This window comes from Athene cunicularia, assembly GCF_003259725.1.
Source record: "Athene cunicularia isolate RWA chromosome 2 unlocalized genomic scaffold, athCun1 chr2_part1, whole genome shotgun sequence".
Classification (NCBI taxonomy): Eukaryota; Metazoa; Chordata; class Aves; order Strigiformes; family Strigidae; genus Athene; species Athene cunicularia.
In genome coordinates, this window is record NW_020799095.1 from 145,423,744 (window position 1) to 145,445,359 (window position 21,616).

Genomic DNA, 21,616 nt, shown 5'->3' on the forward strand with positions numbered 1-21,616 from the left:
ATAAGAGACAGCCCTAAGAAAATGCAAAATCAATTAAAAAATTTAAGATGGAAAAAAGCGCTATTTTTTATTTTACTTTTGTTAGAGTTGCCTTAAATCTACGGTAAAATTCATAATCATAAAGGAATTGGATGCAAAGGGTAAGAGAGAAAATGATAGTCTTGACATAGAGAAACTCAGAATAATTTTCCTTTTCTATGTGATTAAGACTGGTTTTGCTCCCACTCTATTTTCCACTGACACTGGGGGGAGATAGTTTCTCAAAATAATTTTTCAAAGCAGAATTCTGTTTTGAGTCCTACTTTAGAATGGAGTCTGAATCCAGGTTCAGAAACCATGTCAGAGGAATCCAACAGTCTGGAATCTTGAATCCTTATACTATAGGGAAATTTACACCATGGGTAAGCATCCTTCCTTGCAAATTCTGAACTCAGTTTTGCTGAACTGCATCCATTTTGGGCTAGGTGCATAAAGTAGAGCTTTGCATCATTTGTAACAAAACCTAATTTTAAAAGAATGGATCAACTTACTCTGACAGCACACGTAGTTTTTCCCCTACATGAAATATAGGTTGGCTTATGTCTGCTGAAGGATAGTCATAGAGTACAGCAAGGAAATCACTCTCCTGACCTATTAAAAAAGAAAGAAAATGTCACTTAAAAAAAAAAAAAAGATAGAGTTCTGAAGCAGAAATGGATTTTTCACTATGTATGTTATATTTTACATGGTAGGTCAAGTGCAAAAAAATCTCACTCTGAAATGTCACTTGGTAAACATAAAGAGCTAAAGATGAGCCTATAATTTTATAGGAAGAATATGAAGACATTAAAAATTTTTTGAAAAGTAATTTGGTTAATTATAAGCAACTAAATTTAGACTACTTTTTCTAGTAATTACCATATTTAAAGGACATATTCAGTTTGAAACTAGCAGAATTAGTAAGTATTTATAGTATTAGGAAGTAACCCAGTTTGATTAATGTCACTGTCTCTAAATGCTTCCATCTACAATTTTGAGCCAACTGATGCGTTACACTTAAGGAAAGGAAGATGCATATTGAATTGTTCCATCATTTAATGCTGATACTTTTCAAATCTACGAAATTAGTTTAGATCAAGGGCAATGAGAGTGTGTCCATTACTGCTCATTTCCCATCATTTTTTAAAATTAGCTTGAGGAAGAGTCAGACCACTTTGTTCCCCCTTGTGTGGAAACTGTACTAGAGGTAGCACATGATGCCCTTATCTTCAGTTAAAGAAGAGAAGCAACGTGGATGTTTACAATTAAATGACTGTACAGCTGTAGTTTGCAGAACTGAGGTCAGTAAGAGATAAGAAGCCTTTTTACATCAGTTGGGATGACTCTGGGCCATGCATCACTGTGTAGGACACGTGCTGAGTCTCCTGGGTTTCTGGAGGATGGAAGAGGCACTTTACATAAGACTGTGACTATCAAATGTTCAAGAGCTCCTCATCCAGCAGGAATCCATGGTGACCAGTAAATACTGACAGGTGGGAGATTCAGAAATATGTCATGCTGGGTGTTTTGAGCTCTTTGGCAGAAGTCCTGGCAAGAGGGGTCATGCAAGAGGGGTCTCCTTCCCTCTGCGTGTCGCAGTACCCCCCACCAGCATACAGGGAGACAAAGTTTTCCCTCTGCCTCCAGGAGGATCAGTGCCTCATTCCTTAGTATTACCATCTAGTAGTATGCTTGCAGAGGTGGTTTGATCTCCATACTTGCCCACTCTGTGAAGCTCAACATGTGCAAAAATGGGAATGAATTCAGGGAAGGAGAGAAAGAAATTACCCAGAGAGATATTAACTTTTGCATATTGTTAGATTTTTCTTGTTTAATATAGATTCCTTAACATCTTTAAGGAAGACAGTCATTTAGAGAAAGAGCATCCTGAATGAATGCTGAGACTGGCTCTAATGTTTTCAGCCTTTGCGTCTCAGATTTACAAATAGCTCACAGTGAAAACAATAAAAGGCTGAAGGAAACATGCAAGTCTATTGAAAATAAATATTTTAGAAACAAAAGATTTTACACTTGTTATCTTTACAGCAGTGATAATGTGAATATAAGTGTTAAGAAAATATTCCACATCTGTGGTTTAAAGGAGGTAAAACCGAGTGATTTTTCAGTTGATTCTGAATAGCTGTTTGTTGTTACATTATAGGGACTTGTGTTATGCAAAGTAGTGGGTTATTTTGCCTTAATATTAAAATTGACTGTAAGCATTTTTAATCTTGCTAGCCTTTGCTCACTGAAGTAGCCCCACGATACAGTTAGGGAGCATCCTTATGGATGCATAGGTGTGTAGAGTCTGGAAAAGACATTGATTAGTTTGACAGTGTGTTCAGTATTAGTGTCATCATGGTTTTCTTAGTTGATTAGTGTCCCTGAATTAAACAGGACTAGCGCAGTACCTTTGTGATTAGTGTACTGTAACTTATTATACAATTAGTTCAACCATACTGAAGAAATTCTGTGCTAAGGACGCCTTTGATTGCTTCCCTGTTCTGCATTAAAAACTGACACCTTCTCTGTCTATGAAACTGCTTAGTACTGGAGGCTAACAAGTATTGGTGCTGAGTCTTTTTTCAACAAAGCTAAATCTTTACGCAGGACTGCAAGAAATATATGCCAGAAGGCTTGTTGTTAAGAACTGCAGAATGAGGATAAAGTGCCATTGCCTAATTTCTTATTGTGGATTGTTAGACAGCAGGTCTACATGGAATGTCATTTTTTTTAGCTTAATGACATTGCCTTTAACAATGTTTGGTTTTTTGGTTTTTTTTTGCTTTTTAAACTTGTGCTGTTTACTTACAAATGTTTTATTTCCATACTGAAAGGGTGAAAAACAAGTGCTTTTCTGCTCTCCTTCCTTGCGTACCACTGGTTTGCATTTCGTTATGCACTGCAGAGTATGTGACTTTTTCTCTACTCTAACAAGATCTGTGTTACTTTGCTTACACTTTCATCTTTATATTCAGTTTCGTTTCAGTTTTGCATGTTAATTTGTAGTTCTGAAAAGGAAGGAATTAATCAGTGTTAGCTGCCGTATCCATGCAAACATTACCTGTAAAACTACATGTACTTAAATTAGAGTGAAAGTAAAGTACTTTTGTACAAAACCTTTCAACCTTCCTACTCCACAAACAAGGTCTCATTTTAATTGGTATTTAAATCAAACCTCACTGGGTTTTTCGGTCATGTAATATACCTCACCACACTCTACATTTCACAGAACCCATACTCGCTCCTTTCAAACACAAAAGCCTCGAAACAGGGACTAAACAAATTACACTTTCCCCACACCTGAATTTTACATTGCTCTAATGATTTGATCTGATGATTTCCCCACACTTTTAAGTTGTAAAAGAATAAAGATTTGCCCGAGTTTTTCTAACATAACCTCTCCTCCGCAGTGCAAGTGTAGGTTACATCTGGAATGGAACAGTTCAAAAGTTAGAGTGGAAAGATCGAAGTACAGTCATTTCCATTGAATCAGGTGTTAATTCTGGGGTTTTTTTTTTAGGAGTAGGAAATGAATATAAAATACATGCTAGTTTTAGATGTCTGCATCCCTGGATGTCTTGCAAAGTGTGAGACTGAATATTGCATGTTTCAAATTATTCATTGTGAATGGACTACAAGCACTATTAGAGAGAAGGAAGAGCTTAGGCAGCGCGTCCAGATCCAGCTCATCACCCTCAAAAAACATTGTGCTGTGCAGCAGTGCAGTTCCTGTCTGGAGTGGGAACGAGCTGCTCAGAGCTCAGCTCCCTGCATCATCCCAGCTTTCCTGTCCAGCAGAAATACTGTGATTTTATGCCATGCTGTATACCAGAGAGGGTAAAGGAGGGCACTCATGTGTGTCCGGGAGGCTGACTGTGCAGCAGCCCTAAGGTGTGGCTGCAGAGTTGCTTGCTCTGGCGTACCCAAATTAAACCAGCCAGCTTGGTTACTGAGAGTTATGCAGGTGCAGCTCAGTCAGGATTAACCCTTGATTCAGTGTGCCAAGGGAGGAAAGAGGAGGGGGAGGGCTCACAATCCCTGATGACCCCTTGCTGCTGTTATGCCAGGGATGCCCATACAGTGTGCTTCCAGGTGGAGTTCAGTCATCTTTCGAGACTGAATGTCTTCTTGGGAAATGCAGTATATGCACTGTTCCCTTTCTCAGGACTAAGACTGATGCACTGGAGATGAGGGAAGCACAAGGTTTTGCTTTCAGTGCAGCTCTCAGGCAGCGCAGGGTTTATAGGGGTCTGATGAACACATTCACACTGCAGATCAAGTCTGCAGACTGCAGTTATCCGTTTTCTTCCCCCTTCTTTTTGGATATTCTTTCCTCTCCTTCCCTTCTGTTTCAGTCCTTCATTTTATTCAGACTCACTCAAATGAGCCCGTGTAAAACCTGCCTTTCCTAATAACTATTTGGACTGTTGTAAATCTGTGAATTGGATCCTCCACCTCACTGAAATCAAGGTGTCTGTAACTGGCCTGGGGGAAATCTTCTGTCTTTGTTGATGTGATTTGGAGTTTGATCTGCTCAGGAAGACAAATAGGTACAAACTCACTGGATTAACCCAAATATTTGTTTTTAGTACCAAGTTCCTTTTCAAAAGTCTGTTTTCATTGGATTTGGATGACAGTACTAATGTTTGTATTCACAATTCTAATTAGCAACATCTAAGCCATTATGAAATATGCTGGTCTGATCCAGACTAAGAGTTAAATCCAAAGAGCTAGGCAGGCTGTTAAATCATAGAACAGTTTGGGTTGGAAGGGACCTTTAAAGGTCATCTACTCCAACCGCCCAGCAATGAGCAGGGACACCTTCAGCTCAGGTTGCTCAGATCCCCGTCCAACTTGACCTTGAATGTTTTCAGGGATGGGGCATCTGCCACCTTTCTGGGCAACCTGTTCCAGTGTTTCACCACCCTCATCACAAAAAAACTTCTTCCTTATATCTAGTCTGAATTTAGTTTAAAACTATTCCTCCTTGTCCTACTGCTACAGGCCGTACTAAAAGTCTGTCCCCACCTTTCTTATAAGCCCCCCTTAAGTATTGAAAAGCCTTAATAAAGTCTCCCCCGAGTCTTCTCTCCTCCAGGCTGAACAACCTTAACTCTCAGTCTTTCCTCGTAGGAGAGGTGTTCCATCCCTCTGATCATTTTTGTGGCCAAAAAGCTGCCTTTGAGTGCTTAAACAGTATCCACTGCAATTTCAGCTGTGTGAGTGTCTGAGACATCCTTATGGCCTTGGCAAACGCCACTGAAGCTATGGGAGATTTGTTCCCTCCCCATGTGGCAGCAGAAGGTCAGGCAGGATCTGACAAAGCACCTTTTTAGATGTGCTAGACATGTAGGAGAGTGCAAGTAGATCTAGCCTTGAATTCCTAAATGGGTAATTTCCCCTATCTATGTTGTTTGGGTTATGTTTTAGGCGTATGTTCTATTTAAATCACCAGAAGGGATGCAATTGGCTTTAGCCCTGCTAAATCCTGACTTTTAGCATGTGCAGGAGCAATACAAACTTGGTGACAGACATGGCAAGCGACCTCTCCCTCCCCTGATCATCAGCAAGGTCCTGCTCTAAGTGCATGCATGTCTCTGGTTTGATGGCTATGGTATTCGTGACAACAGTTGTTGGAAATCTCAACATAAGGTACTTCTCAAAAAAAAAAAAAAAAAAAAACAGTATTTGGTCTCTGCTTTATTAGGACCTAGGGCTACATGACTGCCTGTATCAGCTAGTTCTTGGCCATGCTGAAAGCAGGGCTGGGGTTTCCTTACAGCACTAATGAAAACAGGATGATTCCCTACCCTTATAATAATGCGCAGCCCAACCGGACCATTTTTCATGCTAAACTCCAAAATTTTGATTAATGCCTTCGCCCTCTAAAAAAACCCCACAAACCAAACCAAAAACCCAGAACTGTTTTCTGTTCCTCACCTTTGGGAAGTGATTTATCGCAGCTCTTGTACCAGCTGTCTGTTGTTCTGTGGCGTGAGAGCTGAGGCTGTAGTGACTCTCCAGCTACTCGCTTGCAGTTTGGGAGAAGCAGGCCACTGAATCACTCTTGCTTTTCCCCTCAGATGCCTGACCTCTACCAGCCTATGGGAGGGGCTTTGCAACCTGATTTTTTCACATGTGGAAGCACAAGGCAGATGTGTTAGATCCCCTTTTGGCAGCCTAGCCAGTGAAATGTGTATTTCTGTATAACCTTTATTGATAAACCCGGTGACAAGTTGGCTGCGTGCTATTTTTACTGCAACTGTCTAATGGTGAACTTCAGGTTCAGTGCAAGCAAGGTTTCTGAGCTTAAATGAAGTAAAACCAAATTTCAAGAACAAATTTGTATGAAGTAACACATGCAAGTATGTCAAAATATGTAATTCTGGTTTCTGAAGCAGTGCTTCAATGCTTTCTGAATTGCAAGGAACATCTTTCAAGGAGCACCAGCAAATAATAGTTTTAACATTTGGGGTTTTTAACTAAAGTGCTTCTTGGAAAATGAGCCTGAACGTACCTAAAAATAATCGCTGTCTAAAGGATGCTCTCCTCCCACAGCAGTCACACACTCACCTGCCTTTACTACATCAGGCAGATGGAGGAAGACACATGGATGAACGTACCATATATTTCAAACATCTTTTTCTCTTGAAAGAAATTAAATGACTGCTTACCCGTTTGGCTCGGCACACTTGTTTCTTCAGAGGCTCTCGGCGTTTTCACAGTATTTCCCATTGCGCTCTCTAATTCCGTCAAAGCTTTTCAGAACTAAATCAAAGGAGACATTGAAATTAAACATCAGAGTAACACCTGCTGTGCCAACAGATGAGAAATGACCTAGTTTGGGTGTCTCCAATTTTATACAGTTTTGCTTTTGAGAACTCTTGTGTCAAATTCATGTGAGAGTTTTACATACTTGCTAAACTCTCACCACTTTGGTGCTTTTATCAGGGGAATAGCAGAAAACCACAGCTAGGGAAGTTGCTCAGAAGAACGCAGAGTAGTAAAAGTTTCCATTACCAGTACCTCAGCACAATAGGAAGTCACAGCAAAGCCATGCTCATACAGTCATTTCATAGACAAAATGTTCTTTTCAGCATTTGAAGATCTCAAGCTACGAAGAAATTAATTAGATTGACGTATCTGGTTTTCAGTTTATTGATGAACACTAAGAACATTGTTCGGTGTTTGTTTTTTTTTTTTTTTCTGGTGCAGTTGTGCTCTTAATGAATAAGAGCAATGTTGTTTTTCCTCTTTTTTTCTTTTTTCTTTTTTCTTTTCTTTTTTTAAAGTAACACCATACCTCAAAATGCTTGATCTCAAACAGTATCAGACAATTGTGGAACTAAATATTGTGAGAAGGACAGTTCCATCTCATGGCTTTTACTGCACCTGTTCTAATTCTCCCTGACAGAGAAAAACCCTTTGGATGTGGAATTTGTCTGACACTATGGTATATTTTCAGAGGCAGAGAAGAATAAGATCTATGTTTGAAATTGTACATTAAAGCAAAGTAATTCAACACCACTAGCTCATAGGTAATTATTTTTTTTAAAATATATTTCTGCCAGTTTTCCAGTGAAAATGATAACAGGAGCTCTAGCAGCATCGTGTGGGTATTCTGCATCTTTTAGTCTTTTCTAGCTTAAATATTTCAAAGATGATTAGTGCCTTTGGTATGCTGCTCTTTACTTACAACAGGCTAGAGCCCAATGGTGTTAGCTGGAGCAGTGTCTAACTTGAGAAGCAGTACTGCTGAAATTAGTGAAGCTATATTACCAATTGTCTTTTGGAATAAGATTAGCAGAATTTAGTATATTGCTTAATACCATAAATTTTTGATATTTTACAGAGAGTTTAGGAAGACACCTTATAGAATAAAATGCCATTCAAAAGAAAGAGAATTCATCTCTTGTCAAATACAAGTAGATCAGTACTAAAACAGATGGTAATGCACAGTTTGACTCTACCTCATCTAATTTTCAAGCTTCTTAGTGCTTCTTTCCAAAGGCTCTTTGCTAGAAATCTCTATTTCACTGGCCAAATGGCACATTACCCTTTTGCTGTCTGCACTCAGGAAAGAGCTTGTGGCACATCTGTAGGATGCAGCTGTGCCAGTGTCTTTCTGTCAAGTGTCTGAAAGCTGCTTTCACAAGAACAAAAAGCTGTTTCATTGCCTGATATAAGAAGTCTAGAAGATGAATAAAAAAGTAACCTTAAATTTAAATAAAAGATCTGGGTATTTATGTCTGGATAAAAGGGTCTGTCTTGATAGAAAACACAAAATCTTTCTCCATTTAAAGGCACCTGAATTTCTAAAACTGAAATCAAAATTCATTTTGGCAGGCACTGTCTACTTGCAAGATTATAATTTCCTGAACTAACTATGAATATTTTTTCACAAGACCCAATTTTAATTTCTTCAACATTTTTCTGTTGTATCCTACCAAGGATAAGAGGTATATGCATAGGAATAGTGCAGTCAGTACTTTGGCTACAGATATTATAGACGTTCCTGGCTCATCTTCAAATTAGCCAGCAAAATTTTCTGGGCATGACAATAAAGGGCTCAACGGAGCTGAAAAAGTCAGCCAGAGAAGTGTGATAAATACCTGTAGAGATAACCTCTGCTGAGCTCTTTGCTGTAGTAGCTGCATTTTTTCAGTACTTGAAAAAGGCAGTTCAGATCTTGCCAAGTGTATAGTAAGTAAGCTGCAGTTACCAAAGATTTTGTGCAATTCCAGATAGGTGCCAAGCACGGCAAAATAAATATCTTATGCCTGTCTATAATTTTATCACATGCAAATATTATTTAGATGAGAATGGTACTTGAATTATGTGTCACAAAAGTATGGAAAAATAAAAATAATAGAGTCCTACCTCTATGTACCCTTTTATTCTGGGTCTTGGTATTTGAGGGCCAGGAGAGCAAGTCATCCTATTAGCGATCAGAATTGTGACAGAGTGCTTTCAGTGGCTTTTCTCCTACTCTTAACATAAAGTGGATACAATTTTCAGGTGTGCCTGAGTCACTTTGGAAAGTGATACGTAGCATTTGCACATGATGGAAAGACTTCTGAAAACTTTACTTCATACTTACAAACTTTCTAGAAGTACGGCACATTTGAGTAAGGTACCTTCATTTTCCTATCTGCTATTTAGGTGTCTAAACTCTAAGTATCTCTTTAAAAATATCTAAAGTGTTCTTGAACATTTGCTTGTACGTAGTGTTTAATTGAACCACTTGCTGTCTAGTCCAGATGGATTAAGTACTGGACAGCAGGCATGTGCCTAGTTCATATTTCTGCAGAACACATCCAAGAGTGGCTTGGTTCACTTCTGCCATACAATTCATTGTTCTTCTTAAAGGATCTCTGGAGTCAACAGGACAGAGCATGCAGCTCAGTGCTGCTACGTTAGATATGGAAGAATCTGACTTATGAAATATGCAAGAGCTATAAAGTACTTACAGTAATAATGAAGAGCAGTGACGTTTTGGACTTTGATGTCACTAGCGTGGCAGTTTGCTGTGTCTCGTTACAGTTTTCCATGCTGTTTTACCGTCACTAATTACTGTTGGTGGCAGCATAAAGTCTTGAAAAGGTCAAAGAGTTCAAGATGTTCTCTAGACTCATAGCAGAAATGTTCAGTAAAAATAAGCAAATGGAAAGCTGTGTCCACTGCTGTTGATTCACTTATCCAAAGTGATTAAAAGGAAAATGACAAGTATCAGGCTAGGTTTTACCACTAAGGCCTCTTGTCATTATTCATTTGAGCAGAATGAAGGTGCCTATAGTCCAGTCAAAGGTGGTGGAGTGGATGCCCTGAGCTATAGTTCAACTCTCAGACATTTGAAAATGGGATGGAAATGGATGAAATTGGAAGTTGTGGAAGGGGGGCAAAAGATTGTTTGAACTTGCTCGCTGGCAATGGTGTATCACTGTTTTTAGAGTAACAGTGTATGAATTAGTATCCTAAGTACTTCTAAAACAACAGTGCACATGACTGGCAAGCGTGTGATAGAACATAACGGCTCAAGTAGCTTGTGCTTGTGTCGAGTGTTGGCAGTGCAACACAAGGCCATTGTATCGCTATAGGATAAACTGTATGGTGGTTTTCTGAAATTTTCACATGCTCTGTAAAAATAGAATTATAGGAAACTGTGGAGCGTATTGTGACCGAGCTGATTTTTTAATCATTTAAGCCAATAACAGAACAATAACAGTTTTATAGATGTTATTCTTTTGAAATGATGAATCTACTCATCTCACTTAAACTTGGCGACAGAGTTTGGGATACAAGTAGAGGTGGCATCCCTCTGTCGTAAAAGCAGATAATTATGCCAGAAGAAAATTGTTCACCAAAAGTGATCTGGGAAGAATTAAGGAGAGGTGATAGACTTTAAGCTCACCTTGTCATATCAACCCAAAGCCCTGCATGGAGGAGTGCAGCTGCTGTTCAACGCGGAGGAACCGCTGTGCTGCTGGGATGCAACCCAAAACCTACCTGCAGCTTTCCCTGCTCACAGGCCACCTCCTCAGGCTTGTGTGGAAATTTGATTTTAACCATTAAGAACACATCTGCAGTCTTCCAAGCTTTGGTCCTTCCTCCCCTTTCCACTTGTGCCCATGTTGTTTAAGGAATGCCAGTCACTGCAGCCATAGCTGTTTGCAAACACACAGCTAGTGGGGTTTAGTGATCTTTACCGCTTTATTTTTGCTGCCAAAAGTAAGGTGAGAAAACATCTACAGCCCCGGTCTTGCTTTGCATCCTTTTTATCAGTGGCAGAGCTCTCGGCAGATATGAACTCTTCACCTGTCAAGACTGGAATCTCACTGACCTAAATTGTGGGTCTCAAAAACCTTTGGTACAATTTACACCTTCCATTCCTGCATGCATCACATGTAGCAATAATTTCCTTTCACAGAATCGGTTCTCTGAGAAAACATGCTTCTGAGCAGTTAAATAGCACAGCACATAGGAAAGTCAATTGCTTCGTAAGAACTTTTTCAAAGTTATATCTAAAAGGATTGGGAATTAGTAAATATAAAGAAATTAAAATAATAAGAGAAATAAAAAGGCAAGATATACATGAGTAAAACTCCTCTTCAAGGGGCTACTGCAGACTAGTCAAATTAGGACATACATAATTCCTGAGATGTTATATCCAATTTTATTTTTGTTACCTGATATTCACATCTATACCACTGATGTCTTAGAATTGAATTCTTAATAAGGTTCACAGGTAATGTCTGAGTACCATTTAGCTTGAAAATGAAAGCACCAGCATTCTGTTATTTTTCATGTGGGAAAAAAAAAGCAGCTTAGATTTCAGAAGCTCTATATTTTTCGGTGAATTTTGCTTTAATTTGTTATTAATCAAAATGAGCATCCTTTCAGCTTTGAGGCATTTCTACCATTGTGCTTAGAAAGAACAACGTAATGCTGTAATCAAGGTAATTCACAAAAACATGCAACTATGAAACAACAGAGAAATACCACATTATGCAAACTTCTATTACTTTGAATAAAAAGCCCAAGAATCTTGGGCTCATATTTTGGGTTATAAAGAAATGCAGTTTGCTTCAGCCTAAGGTCCTATGCATCTTACTGTGAGCTTTCAGTAGAAATACTCCTTGTCCCTTCTATCTTTATCACCACTCCTTATGAAAAGGATCAAGGCAGGCTTTTGTATTTCTACCTTTGGTGGTACTTGAAATCCATCATCTGAATATCGTCATTGTTAATGAAACAGAACTGCCTTTTATATAAATAAATTTGAAACATTTGGTCCCATATGCAGATAATCTAAAATGTATCAGAGCAATGATTACCTTTAAATTCTAGGCATGATATTCCAGGTTGCAGTATTTCTCAAAAAAGCCGTAGTCATAATACTGCTCTCATGCTGCCAGCAAGGTTTAGCTGATCAAGTCGAGGAGCAGCCGGTCGAATGAGTGTGTTGTGAAGTTCACGCTGTCATGTAGAGCAGCATTTGCCAAACAGGCCACATACTTCCTCTCTGAGAAATAAGGAAGGCTCAAAGTGTTTGCAACAGATGAGGTTCCTGTTGCAAGTCACTACTCAAGACACTTCTTATCTATGGCTGAGGAAAACAGGGAGGTTTTCAATATATTGCATCAGGGATGGTTTTAGCAGATATAAGAAATGAACAAAATAACCTGGTTTACATTACTTATACTAAAAGGGTTTATCTTCTCTTTTTCTTCCTAATTTATTTATCCAGTACTGTTCAGTCCCCAACCGTTTGCTTTATGTAGTTTTGCTAGTTTTTTCAGACAGACAGAGAGGCACAAAACTTTTTTTTTTTTTTTTTTTTTCCCCCCACACTTACTGAGCCTGAACAGAAATGCAAGGTTTGCTTTGTTCATTGCTCTGTACCCCAAAACATCTCTGCGAATAATTGAAGCAATGAAGAATATGGAGTGAAAGCCTGTCTATGAAGCACATTTTCACATCAGTTGTACAAGGTGCAGAGGCAGGAGCCTCAGATCCTCTCTCATCTCAGTGTCTGAGATGAGGAAACAGAGATACTAGCCTGTTAAACAACCTGACTAGTCACTCAGAAATATAGGACTGCAGATATGACTATAGAAGTCAAAGGGATTTATTAAGGTTTGCCCTTTGCTTTTATAATCAGGATGTGATCTAAAAAGCTCATATAGTTAATTTAGTATAGTAAAATTAAAGCCAAAAAAAAAAAAAAAAAAGAAAAAAAAAAACCCAGAAAACCCAAGTAGAGTTCCTACTTCACACCAGTGTAGCTCTGAGCAGATGCTCATTGTAATGCCAGTCTGTTTGATGATGAAAACTAAAAGTTGACAAGTGTGGGAGCTGTTGTGTAAGCTCTATTGAAACCAGGAGGTGCTGATCAGATTCCCAAAGCTGTGCCAAAATTTGGAGCTATGGTAATTTCAGGAGAATATCCTTTCTCCTTGATGGGCTCTGCAAGCAGTCCTCACTTTGAAGGGACAGGAAAGCCTTAGGGAACTTGATAAGCAAATGGGTCTACAACACAGAGCTGTGACAGCCTTATAGCCAGTGCTCTGGGGAGCTGGTTTTAGCATAAAGCCCCATGATTATCTCTGCCACTTATATTTGGATTGTTTAGGACCTTATTACTTTCTTCAAATCACAGGGATGTGATGTTCCTTAATAGCATTCACCAAATGGATGTACAATATTTCTGGAATTACAAAAGATCACAGGTCGGGGGATGTCTGCACCACACATGGGAACAGGCAGCAGCAGACCTCTGCCTTTTCCTGGTCCTTCTCACCGATATCTGCCTTAGGCTGGCTCTGATGGTCATTGTGCCTTTACGAGAAGTTAAGTTTACATCCTAAGATGCACTCATGAATGGGTCAGGTCTCAGACTGAGCAGGAAAGATTGGTCACACTAAAGAAGAGTTTGGACTTGCTTGATAGAACATACTCCACTGGAAATGTAATAAATCTTAGCCACAGTTAGTATCATGCTTGTAGAGGAATGGATGAATTTGCAGTGGAGGGAGGTAAACAAAATTCTCCATTTCCATGTCATTTCTGCCTGTTTCTGGTGGCTATTTACTCCTGTGCAATGATGAGACCCAGTTTACACTTTCAGTGCATTCAGCTAATAACTTGGTTTAAATTATAATTGATAAGGTAATGTTTACATCTAAATAGAAGAAAGTTTTTGTATTATTTAAGCGGGGCTTTGTATGTCATCTTAAAAGTATTCATATCCTGTTATTCAACCTGACACAGGCACTCAGTGAGTCACTTGAGAGAGTAACATTGCATTTGCAGGACTAACTCTGATTACAGCGAAGAGGGATTTGCCAAGAATCGTGTATAAAAAAGAAATCTTCCTTCTTCAAAACATTACTTGATAGAGAGGACCATTCACTTTCCCCCATTTTTATTTGGAAATCAAAGTCTTACTAGATGGTTATGGAGGGAAAAATGTTTATATTTCAGTCTGCCTTTCCATTGCGGGACTGACCTGACAATTCCGTGTTACATTTCGTGCGCTAGTGTTTCCCACATGTCTGTCACATAGCTCCTTAGCTGTGACAGAAACTCCCTGAGTTGGTCCCAAAGTTTTCTACTCCTCCAGGTTCTTGAAGATAGATCATGTCTGAAAGCCTGGAAAAATGACATTAATGTCTTGACATATGAAGACATCCGCCCTGCAACCTGTGTTGTAAGTACTTGCCACTATGCAGATTTTGATGTCTGAGGAAAAGCAATGCAGGACACTGGAAAACAACCTTGCAAGAAAAAAAAAAACAAAAACAAAAAACCACAAACAAACAAACCAAAAAAAAACCCCAAACACCAAAAAAAACCCACTTGTGCAAATACTTCAAATCCAGTCTTTTAGAGAATAATCTGTTAAATTAATTGGAAAGAAGTTAGTGGTCACTTAGTTGCAGCTTGCTTATTTTTGAGGGAGAAAAAGCAGGATATAAACAGTCTCTTTAATCTGGCATTAACTAAAACTGAAGACATCCTCGAACAGAAATAACGTGCAGTTTTCTGTCAGTGGAATGATTATCTTCAGGCATGAACTGCAAAGGAGGAGACTGAAGTATTCATTTCTTGGTGTCTCTGAGCCCAGCTTAAATGCTTCATGCAAGATCAGGCTTTAGTCAAACACAAGCCATGTTTTAAGTGATAGGAAGCACTTGAGCTCAGCGGTCAGGAAATGGAAGAGCCTTGGCTATCCCAGAGATCTAACCAGATGGTCTGACAGATACTTCTGGCTGGGAACTGTATGTCTGAGCCTGGAGAGTGCCTATCTTTAACAAATTAAATTTTGCTGTACAGTTGGCTCTTTTGGGAATGTAGAATTATCAGGACATTTCATTGGTTTGACTGTTTTCATTAGATATTTTTTGATCTCGCTTTCTCTGTGGTGTCACTGCTGTTTGTATTGTCTATAGCATGCTTCTGGGCTGACAGAAACCCTGCTTCCAAAGGAGTCTGCAGCCCTGCAGCCGTCAGAGAAACTGCCTTCATTTGAAGGGAGGGCATGTGTTAAAGCGAACGTGGCTCAAGCAGGGTTTTCAGTTTCAAGTCAGGTTGGAAAAACAAGAGGTCATGGTGTGAGGAGAGGAAGAAGGTTTTGGGTTTACAGAGTGTGGGTGATAAAAACTAGTTGCAGTGGAGTTTTTAATCGTTACATCTGTTGTGAATCAGTTTTGAAAAACTGCAGAAGCGAGTTTCCAGAGTAAATGAGGAATTAAAAGACATTCGGCACTACAGTTTATATGGCAATTGTCTTTTTCAGGTATGTTGGAAGACAGGGGTACAGCTTACAGTAATAGTCCTGTGGTGGGTTGACCCTTACTGGATGCCAGGTGCCCACCAAAGCCACTCACTCTATCACTCTCCTCCTCAGCTGGACAGAGGAGAGAAAATAGAACTAAAGTCTTGTGACTCAGGATAGGTACAGGGAGAGATCACTCACCAATTACCATCACAGTTAAAACAGACTTGACTTTGGGAAAATTATTTTCATTTATTACCAATCAAATCAGAGTAGAATAATGAGAAATTAAAAACTAAATCTTTGAACACCTTCCCCCTTACCAGGATCAACTTCAGTCCCAATTTCTCTACTTCCTCCCTGCCAGTGGCCAGAGCGATTAGGAATGGGGGTTGTGGCCAGTTTATCACCCGTTGTCCCTGGTGCTCCTTCCTCCTCAGGGGGTGAACTCCTCACACCCTTCTCCAGTGTGTGGTCCCTCCCACAGGAGACAGTCTTGCATGAACTTCTCCAACGTGAGTCCTTCCCACAGCTGCGGTTCTTCATGAACTGCTCCAGCGTGGGACCCCACGGGGTCACAAGTCCTGCCAGCAAACCTGCTCCAGCGTGGGCTCCTCTCTCCACAGGGCCACAGGTCCTGCCAGGAGCCTGCTCCAGCGTGGGCTTCCCACGGGGTCACAGCCTCCTTGGGGCATCCCCCTGCTCCGGCGTGGGGTCCCCCCCGGGCTGCAGGTGGGTCTCTGCTCCCCCATGGAGCTCCATGGGTGCAGGGCACAGCTGCCTCACCACGGGCTGCAGGGGAACCTCTGCTCTGTGCCTGGAGCACCTCCTGCCCCCCTTCCTCACTGACCTTGGGGACTGCAAGGGTGTTTCTTTCACATGTTCTCACTCCTCTCTCTGGCTGCAATTGCTGTGGATTTTATTTCTTGCCTTCTTAAATATGTTATCACAGAGGTGCCACCACCATCTCTCATGGGCTCGGCCTCAGCCAGCAGTGGGTCCATCTTGGAGCCGGCTGGTCTTGGCTCTGTCAGACACAGGGGAAGCTTCTGGCAGCTTCTCACAGAAACCACCTCTGTAGCCCCCACACTACCAAAACCTTGCCACACAAACCCAATGCAAACCCATATATTCTTTTTTATTATGTAATCAGAATAGCAGCAAGGGGTGCTATTTAACTAAAAGCTGCTGAGACATCTGAAGCAGAAAGCTAGCATTCAGCTGTGTCAGAATAGATGTGCCCAACAGGTGGAGGGAGAATGGGGATGCACCAGACATCACCAGTGAAGGTCTGTGAGCTATGAGGTCCCAACAGAGAAATTTGCAGGAGGTACCAGCCTCAACTCAGGTGATCACAAACTGACATTAAAGCAAGAACTCATCTCCACATAATATCAATTTGCATTCACTGTTGTGAGCTACAACATTTCCTAGTGTCTAGCTTAACCTCTAATTTTGAAATGAGAAATAAAGAAATGCTTACAAAGCTGCTGGACCCTGAACTAAATAATACTGAAGGCTCTGCCTTCCATTTTCAATGCCATCACTTGTTACAGTAGGTACTATTGCCCAACACTGTAATGTTCCCTCTATTCCCATTAATTTAGCAGGACAGTGTAATACTGCTGTTGTGGCTTGTGCAACACAGCTGCAACCACTTTTTCTCAGCAGTTCAGCACTGAATGTTTTCATCCGGGTTGTTGTCAAAAATGTCATCGGAACTTCCTCTGATGACAGCAGTTCAATCCATCAGGACGTCTGAAACAAGAACTCTGTGTTGCTTCAGTTCCTTGTCAAGACATTCCAAATGATGCTGAGATTGGAAATACCCTGTGATGACAAGATGGCAATATCTCATATTGCTTACAGCTTTGCTTTCAAAAAACTACTCTGCAGACTATCTGAAGATCACAGCTCTTAGTTTTAAAAGTGAATATTTTAGCTCTTGTATTTATATAGGTAGGAGAATTCCTGGAGAATTAAAAGTCAGAGGACTAACAAAAAGAACACAGTGTTTGTTATTTTTGAGCTGATCTCATGATTTTTGGTTTCCTGATTCATGATACTGTCATGTTGATAGTAATATGGGTGTCGTGTAATGGAAATAAACAGTCCCTCCACTACGTCTGCTTTTGCCTAAATAAGCCTATTTTTTAAAGCACACAACTGCTTCATTTCTGGTTGCTGGGACTAATCACACAAATAAATTATAGTTTTACAGGGAAAGAGGGAAATGCTGAGTGTAGCTATGTTATCCTCTGTGTCCTCAGCCTGCCTCTAATGTGGATACAGCATTTGGAGATTTCTTTTTATGTGAAAATTTCAGGCTCAAACAGAAAGAGATTTAACGCTGGACAGTCTCCAGCTTCTGCTCTCACTTATTTGTTCCTGAGGTTTTTTTGTAAGGATGAGGAAACAATGAGCCTGAATTGTGATGTAAAATTGAAAAACAGAACTGGTACAGTTTGTTTGCCTAACTTCTGTGGTAAGATCAGCCGTGTTTCCAGAGCCTGGAATGTATTTCAGATGCGCCAGGGAAGGCAACATAATGGTATTGCTTCCAAATACTGCTTGAATGATGTCCCAAGTTCCTCTATCACCCACTTCCAGTCCCAATAAAAATTAAACATGAATAACAGTAGTGGATACTGCAACTCTTTCAAACCCCAAATGCAAGACATGCTTCCTGAACATGGATGCTATCAAAATAAGCAGACTGAGGAAGTGGCCATTACCATGGAAAATAGAAGAAAAAATCAGAAGAGCACGTAAACCTGTTCAAAGCACTCATACAAAGAACAGAAAATATCCATAGCTAGAGTTACTCTCCAAACAAGAACCCTCTTCACTCCCACAACATGCAAAAAAGTATTTGCTGAAGTTCTGGGTTTTTCTTTTACTTGCCAAGCTTGGACCATATCTAATGCAAGCCTTTACATATCCAGTGCTGCGACATGACAATTTGCCTGTCCAGGCTTCTAACTCTCCCTCTTCAGAGAGGACCTGTGGGACACTTCTATCCAGAACTTTTTTCAGTCATTGTTTGACTCAGTACTTGACCCAAGGGAAGTCTTTCAGTTTATAGAGATCTCAAAGACAGGGGAACTTTTCACTGCTTTTAAAATTTCCTTGGAGGAGATATGTTCAAAATCAAGCACACTAGGATGTTTTGCTTAGTCCCAGTGAATTTTTGGATTCCATATGTCATCTGGTCTCAGTACTCTCTTTCCCAACCAAACTTAGGGATCTGGTGTAGTTGAGAACTGTCAGTGTTAGATTAATGGTTGGACTAGATGATCTTCAGGGTCTTTCCCAACCTTCATGATTCTGTGATTCTCTGATTTGAAACTTAACCTTTTAATAAGGCAACTTCAGAATTTCCACAGAAACAGACACTTTCAAAATTTGTGAAACTTTCAGAATTTGGGAAACTGAAGCCCTTTAATTTTTTACGGTTTGGTTTTATTTTAAATGAATGCCATTTAGAGGTACTGGATATTTGATAAAACATACTGAACATGTTCACATCTGATGCTGAAAAATATGTTTGCCGGATCAGTGTATAAATGTGGTGCAATTGTAGATCTAATTTCTCTGCTATACCAAGGAGGCACATAAATTCTTGCTCCAAATGAACAAGGAAGCTACTTTTCTGAGGGAAGCTGGCATGCCATGTTATCCCTTTCCTAGTCTCACTCATCCTAGTTCCAGTGAACATGCTCTTCCAAAGGCCAGTCAAAAAAGTAACGCTCCCATTCTGTGTCCTGGGGACACACCCACACACAGAGATATTCTCATCAAGGATGTTTTTCTTTCTTTCTCATGACCAACTGAGTCAGTGCACCTAGTCAGCAGCTGACAGATATCATACTTTACAAACACAAAATAGGCCACCGCAAATCCCACGTGAGGATAAAGCCCATTGCTCACTCATGTTCTCATCTAAATTAAGGGAGGAAATGAGGAATAAGACCAAGTGGTGTTTCTTTTTCTTTAGTTCTTCTGCCTTCTTAAAAGCAGAGGTGTCTCTTCTACTGCCCCAGGATTGACAATTTTTGCTTTTTCTTTTGCTTATCTGCAACCATCAGTATCTCATTCATTACACTAATAACAGTGATTATCTTCCAGATCCCTTAAAAAGGAAGAGAAACCTTTCAGAAAAGTAGTGTCACTGGAAATTCTACATACAGTGAACTAAAAAGAATCTATCTACATCCAAATTATAAACACTTTCTAACTATTTTTGGAAACCAATTTCTCCAGTTGTGAGCAATGGTATCCTATAATATCAATGGGTCTGCTTGTTGGAAATATAAAAAAATGTTCTGGGTGCTGGCCAGGGCTGCACAGAGTTCTTTAGGCTCAAAGGTTTGAGACAATTTCAAATTAAGGATTTGCTGTTTGGTTTTGGTTTCTTTTTAACTTGCTCCTAGTTTTATGCTTTTTCAGACTTGCAGTTATGCTTTGAGAAAATTCAGTGAGAAGTAAGTTAATCAGTCGAATAGATCGGGGTCTTTCATATCATGCATCTAGGGTTTGGGTTTTTTTAAAAGACTGAAGCTAACCTTAGGAGTTATTATAGTAAACTGGTATAAATGTTTGGAAATTAGTCATTTGAACCATGTCAGAGTTATTCCAGCCTTCTTGTTCTAGGTCAGATTTTATCACATTTATGCTAATTTATCTGCATTTTCAATAAGTAGTTTTCATGGTTACTCAACAATGTTGTACCATTGTTTCTTGGTGAGGACATTTTCCATGCTGGCACAATGGTAGGAAAGAAACCAAGTCTGGAATAGAGATTGGACTGTAGCCTATGCTCTGAGTTTTACGTGTTCTAGCTCTGGTTGATCTTCTGCATCTTGGTTTAGCCTTTTGTTCCTACTACCTTTGTTCATAGCTCTTCTAAACCCTCACTGCACCTTGCGTTAGCTATCTTAGCATTTCTAACCTAAATTTATTTATACTCAATATGAATAGTTAATGCCTATTTGGCTTTGTACCAGCTTTGTCCTAAGGTATAAATAGTTCTTTTTGATGGATTAATTTATAAAGGACATGCCTGCTCTCAGTCCTTGTTTATTACAGTTAAGGAAGTAAAACTCTTTTAGTTTCTTCTTGTAAGATGGGCTCTGCATTCCCTGATATATCTCACAGCTCCTTCTTTGTGTCCATTCCTGTTGAAATGTTTGTTCTTCCAGTAGAGTTTTCAGAAACATTTGTGACTTGGTTATAGACATAACCTAGACACTTTTCAGAGGTTTTCCAAAATAACCATGGCAGAGCTGGAAATGGCCAAGCCTATTCTTCTCCCCTTTGCTTTGATGGCTAGAACTTGCTTCTTATGACTTAAAAAGCAGTGTTTTACAAGATTCTACTGGGCAGATTTTGCTTCTCATCTTTTTCACCAGGGGACCAGTTTTTTTGACGGGAATTGTTGACTGATACTGTCTTTCTTTTCCAGGGAGGTTCAGCTTTTTCTCCAGCATCCATTATTTCGGAGAGGAGAGTGCAGAGGCAAGCAGCAGTCCTGGCTGAAGATGTGGGATGCCTTTCATCCACCAGCGAGGAAATTGTAGCCTGCCTCCGCCAGTTGCCTGCTCGTGTCCTCAATGATGCACAGACTAAGGTACCCCATAGCAAAATATATGTCATTGGCAAGGAACCAAAAAGTTGCCATTGACGCGAAGCTGTGAGGAAGTTTAAAAAATAAACTGGGCTGAATCCTTGTGAAAGAGGAACTGGACTAGCATTGATGGAGTGATGCTGATGTCAGTGACATCCAACCCTGACCTATGAACACTCACAGCTTGCTTCTCTTTTAGAAAAATTACTTTTACACTAATTTGACTACTTGTTTCAACATTAATCTAAATACAGTTTTTGCCTTCTTTCAGTCCTCTCTCAACTGTCCCTGGGTGTTGCTCTAGAGGAGGATCAAGTGTCTGTAGCTTCAGTAACTGCATTTTTCAGAAAAAGAAGTGGGGAGGGGATGTCAGTTCTCTGTCAAGTGGAAGACTTGTGAAAGTTGTGGTATAAATTATTCTAGAGATAGATCTTTTACCCACAGATTAAAATACATTTTCTGATCAGGACCAGCATAGAGCCAATCCCTAATTTAAAATATTATTTTGTTGACTTTAAGACCATCAATTCTCTTGGTCTATTCAGCTTGTTTCAGCTACTGAGACTGTCAGCAGAAGCACTGTTTCCTGCCAGTGGTGAGCTTGTGCTTACATTAACTGTAACTGATCACTTGTTCACTTGAAGGCTATCAACTCAGTTGTCTGAAGCATAGATAAAATGAAAATGACCATG

The 21,616-nt window shown here is 39.9% G+C and overlaps 2 protein-coding genes across 2 annotated transcripts in view; one reads left to right on the top strand and one right to left on the bottom strand.

The window, feature by feature from the left end:
• Positions 1-12,009, bottom strand: part of SLA (Src like adaptor) — a 22,688-nt gene extending 10,679 nt beyond the window's left edge. The window contains exons 1-3 of the mRNA XM_026843314.1: positions 11,856-12,009; positions 6,696-6,789; positions 531-630 (exon numbers count right to left, since the gene is read on the bottom strand). Coding sequence (XP_026699115.1) covers positions 531-630; positions 6,696-6,756 — 161 coding nt within the window. The 5' untranslated portion in view covers positions 6,757-6,789; positions 11,856-12,009. The remainder of the gene's footprint in view (positions 1-530; positions 631-6,695; positions 6,790-11,855) is intronic.
• Positions 1-21,616, top strand: part of TG (thyroglobulin) — a 162,164-nt gene that overhangs the window by 108,239 nt on the left and 32,309 nt on the right. Inside the window, exon 42 of the mRNA XM_026841524.1 lies at positions 20,763-20,927. Within this exon, the coding sequence (XP_026697325.1) occupies positions 20,763-20,927 (165 nt within the window). The remainder of the gene's footprint in view (positions 1-20,762; positions 20,928-21,616) is intronic.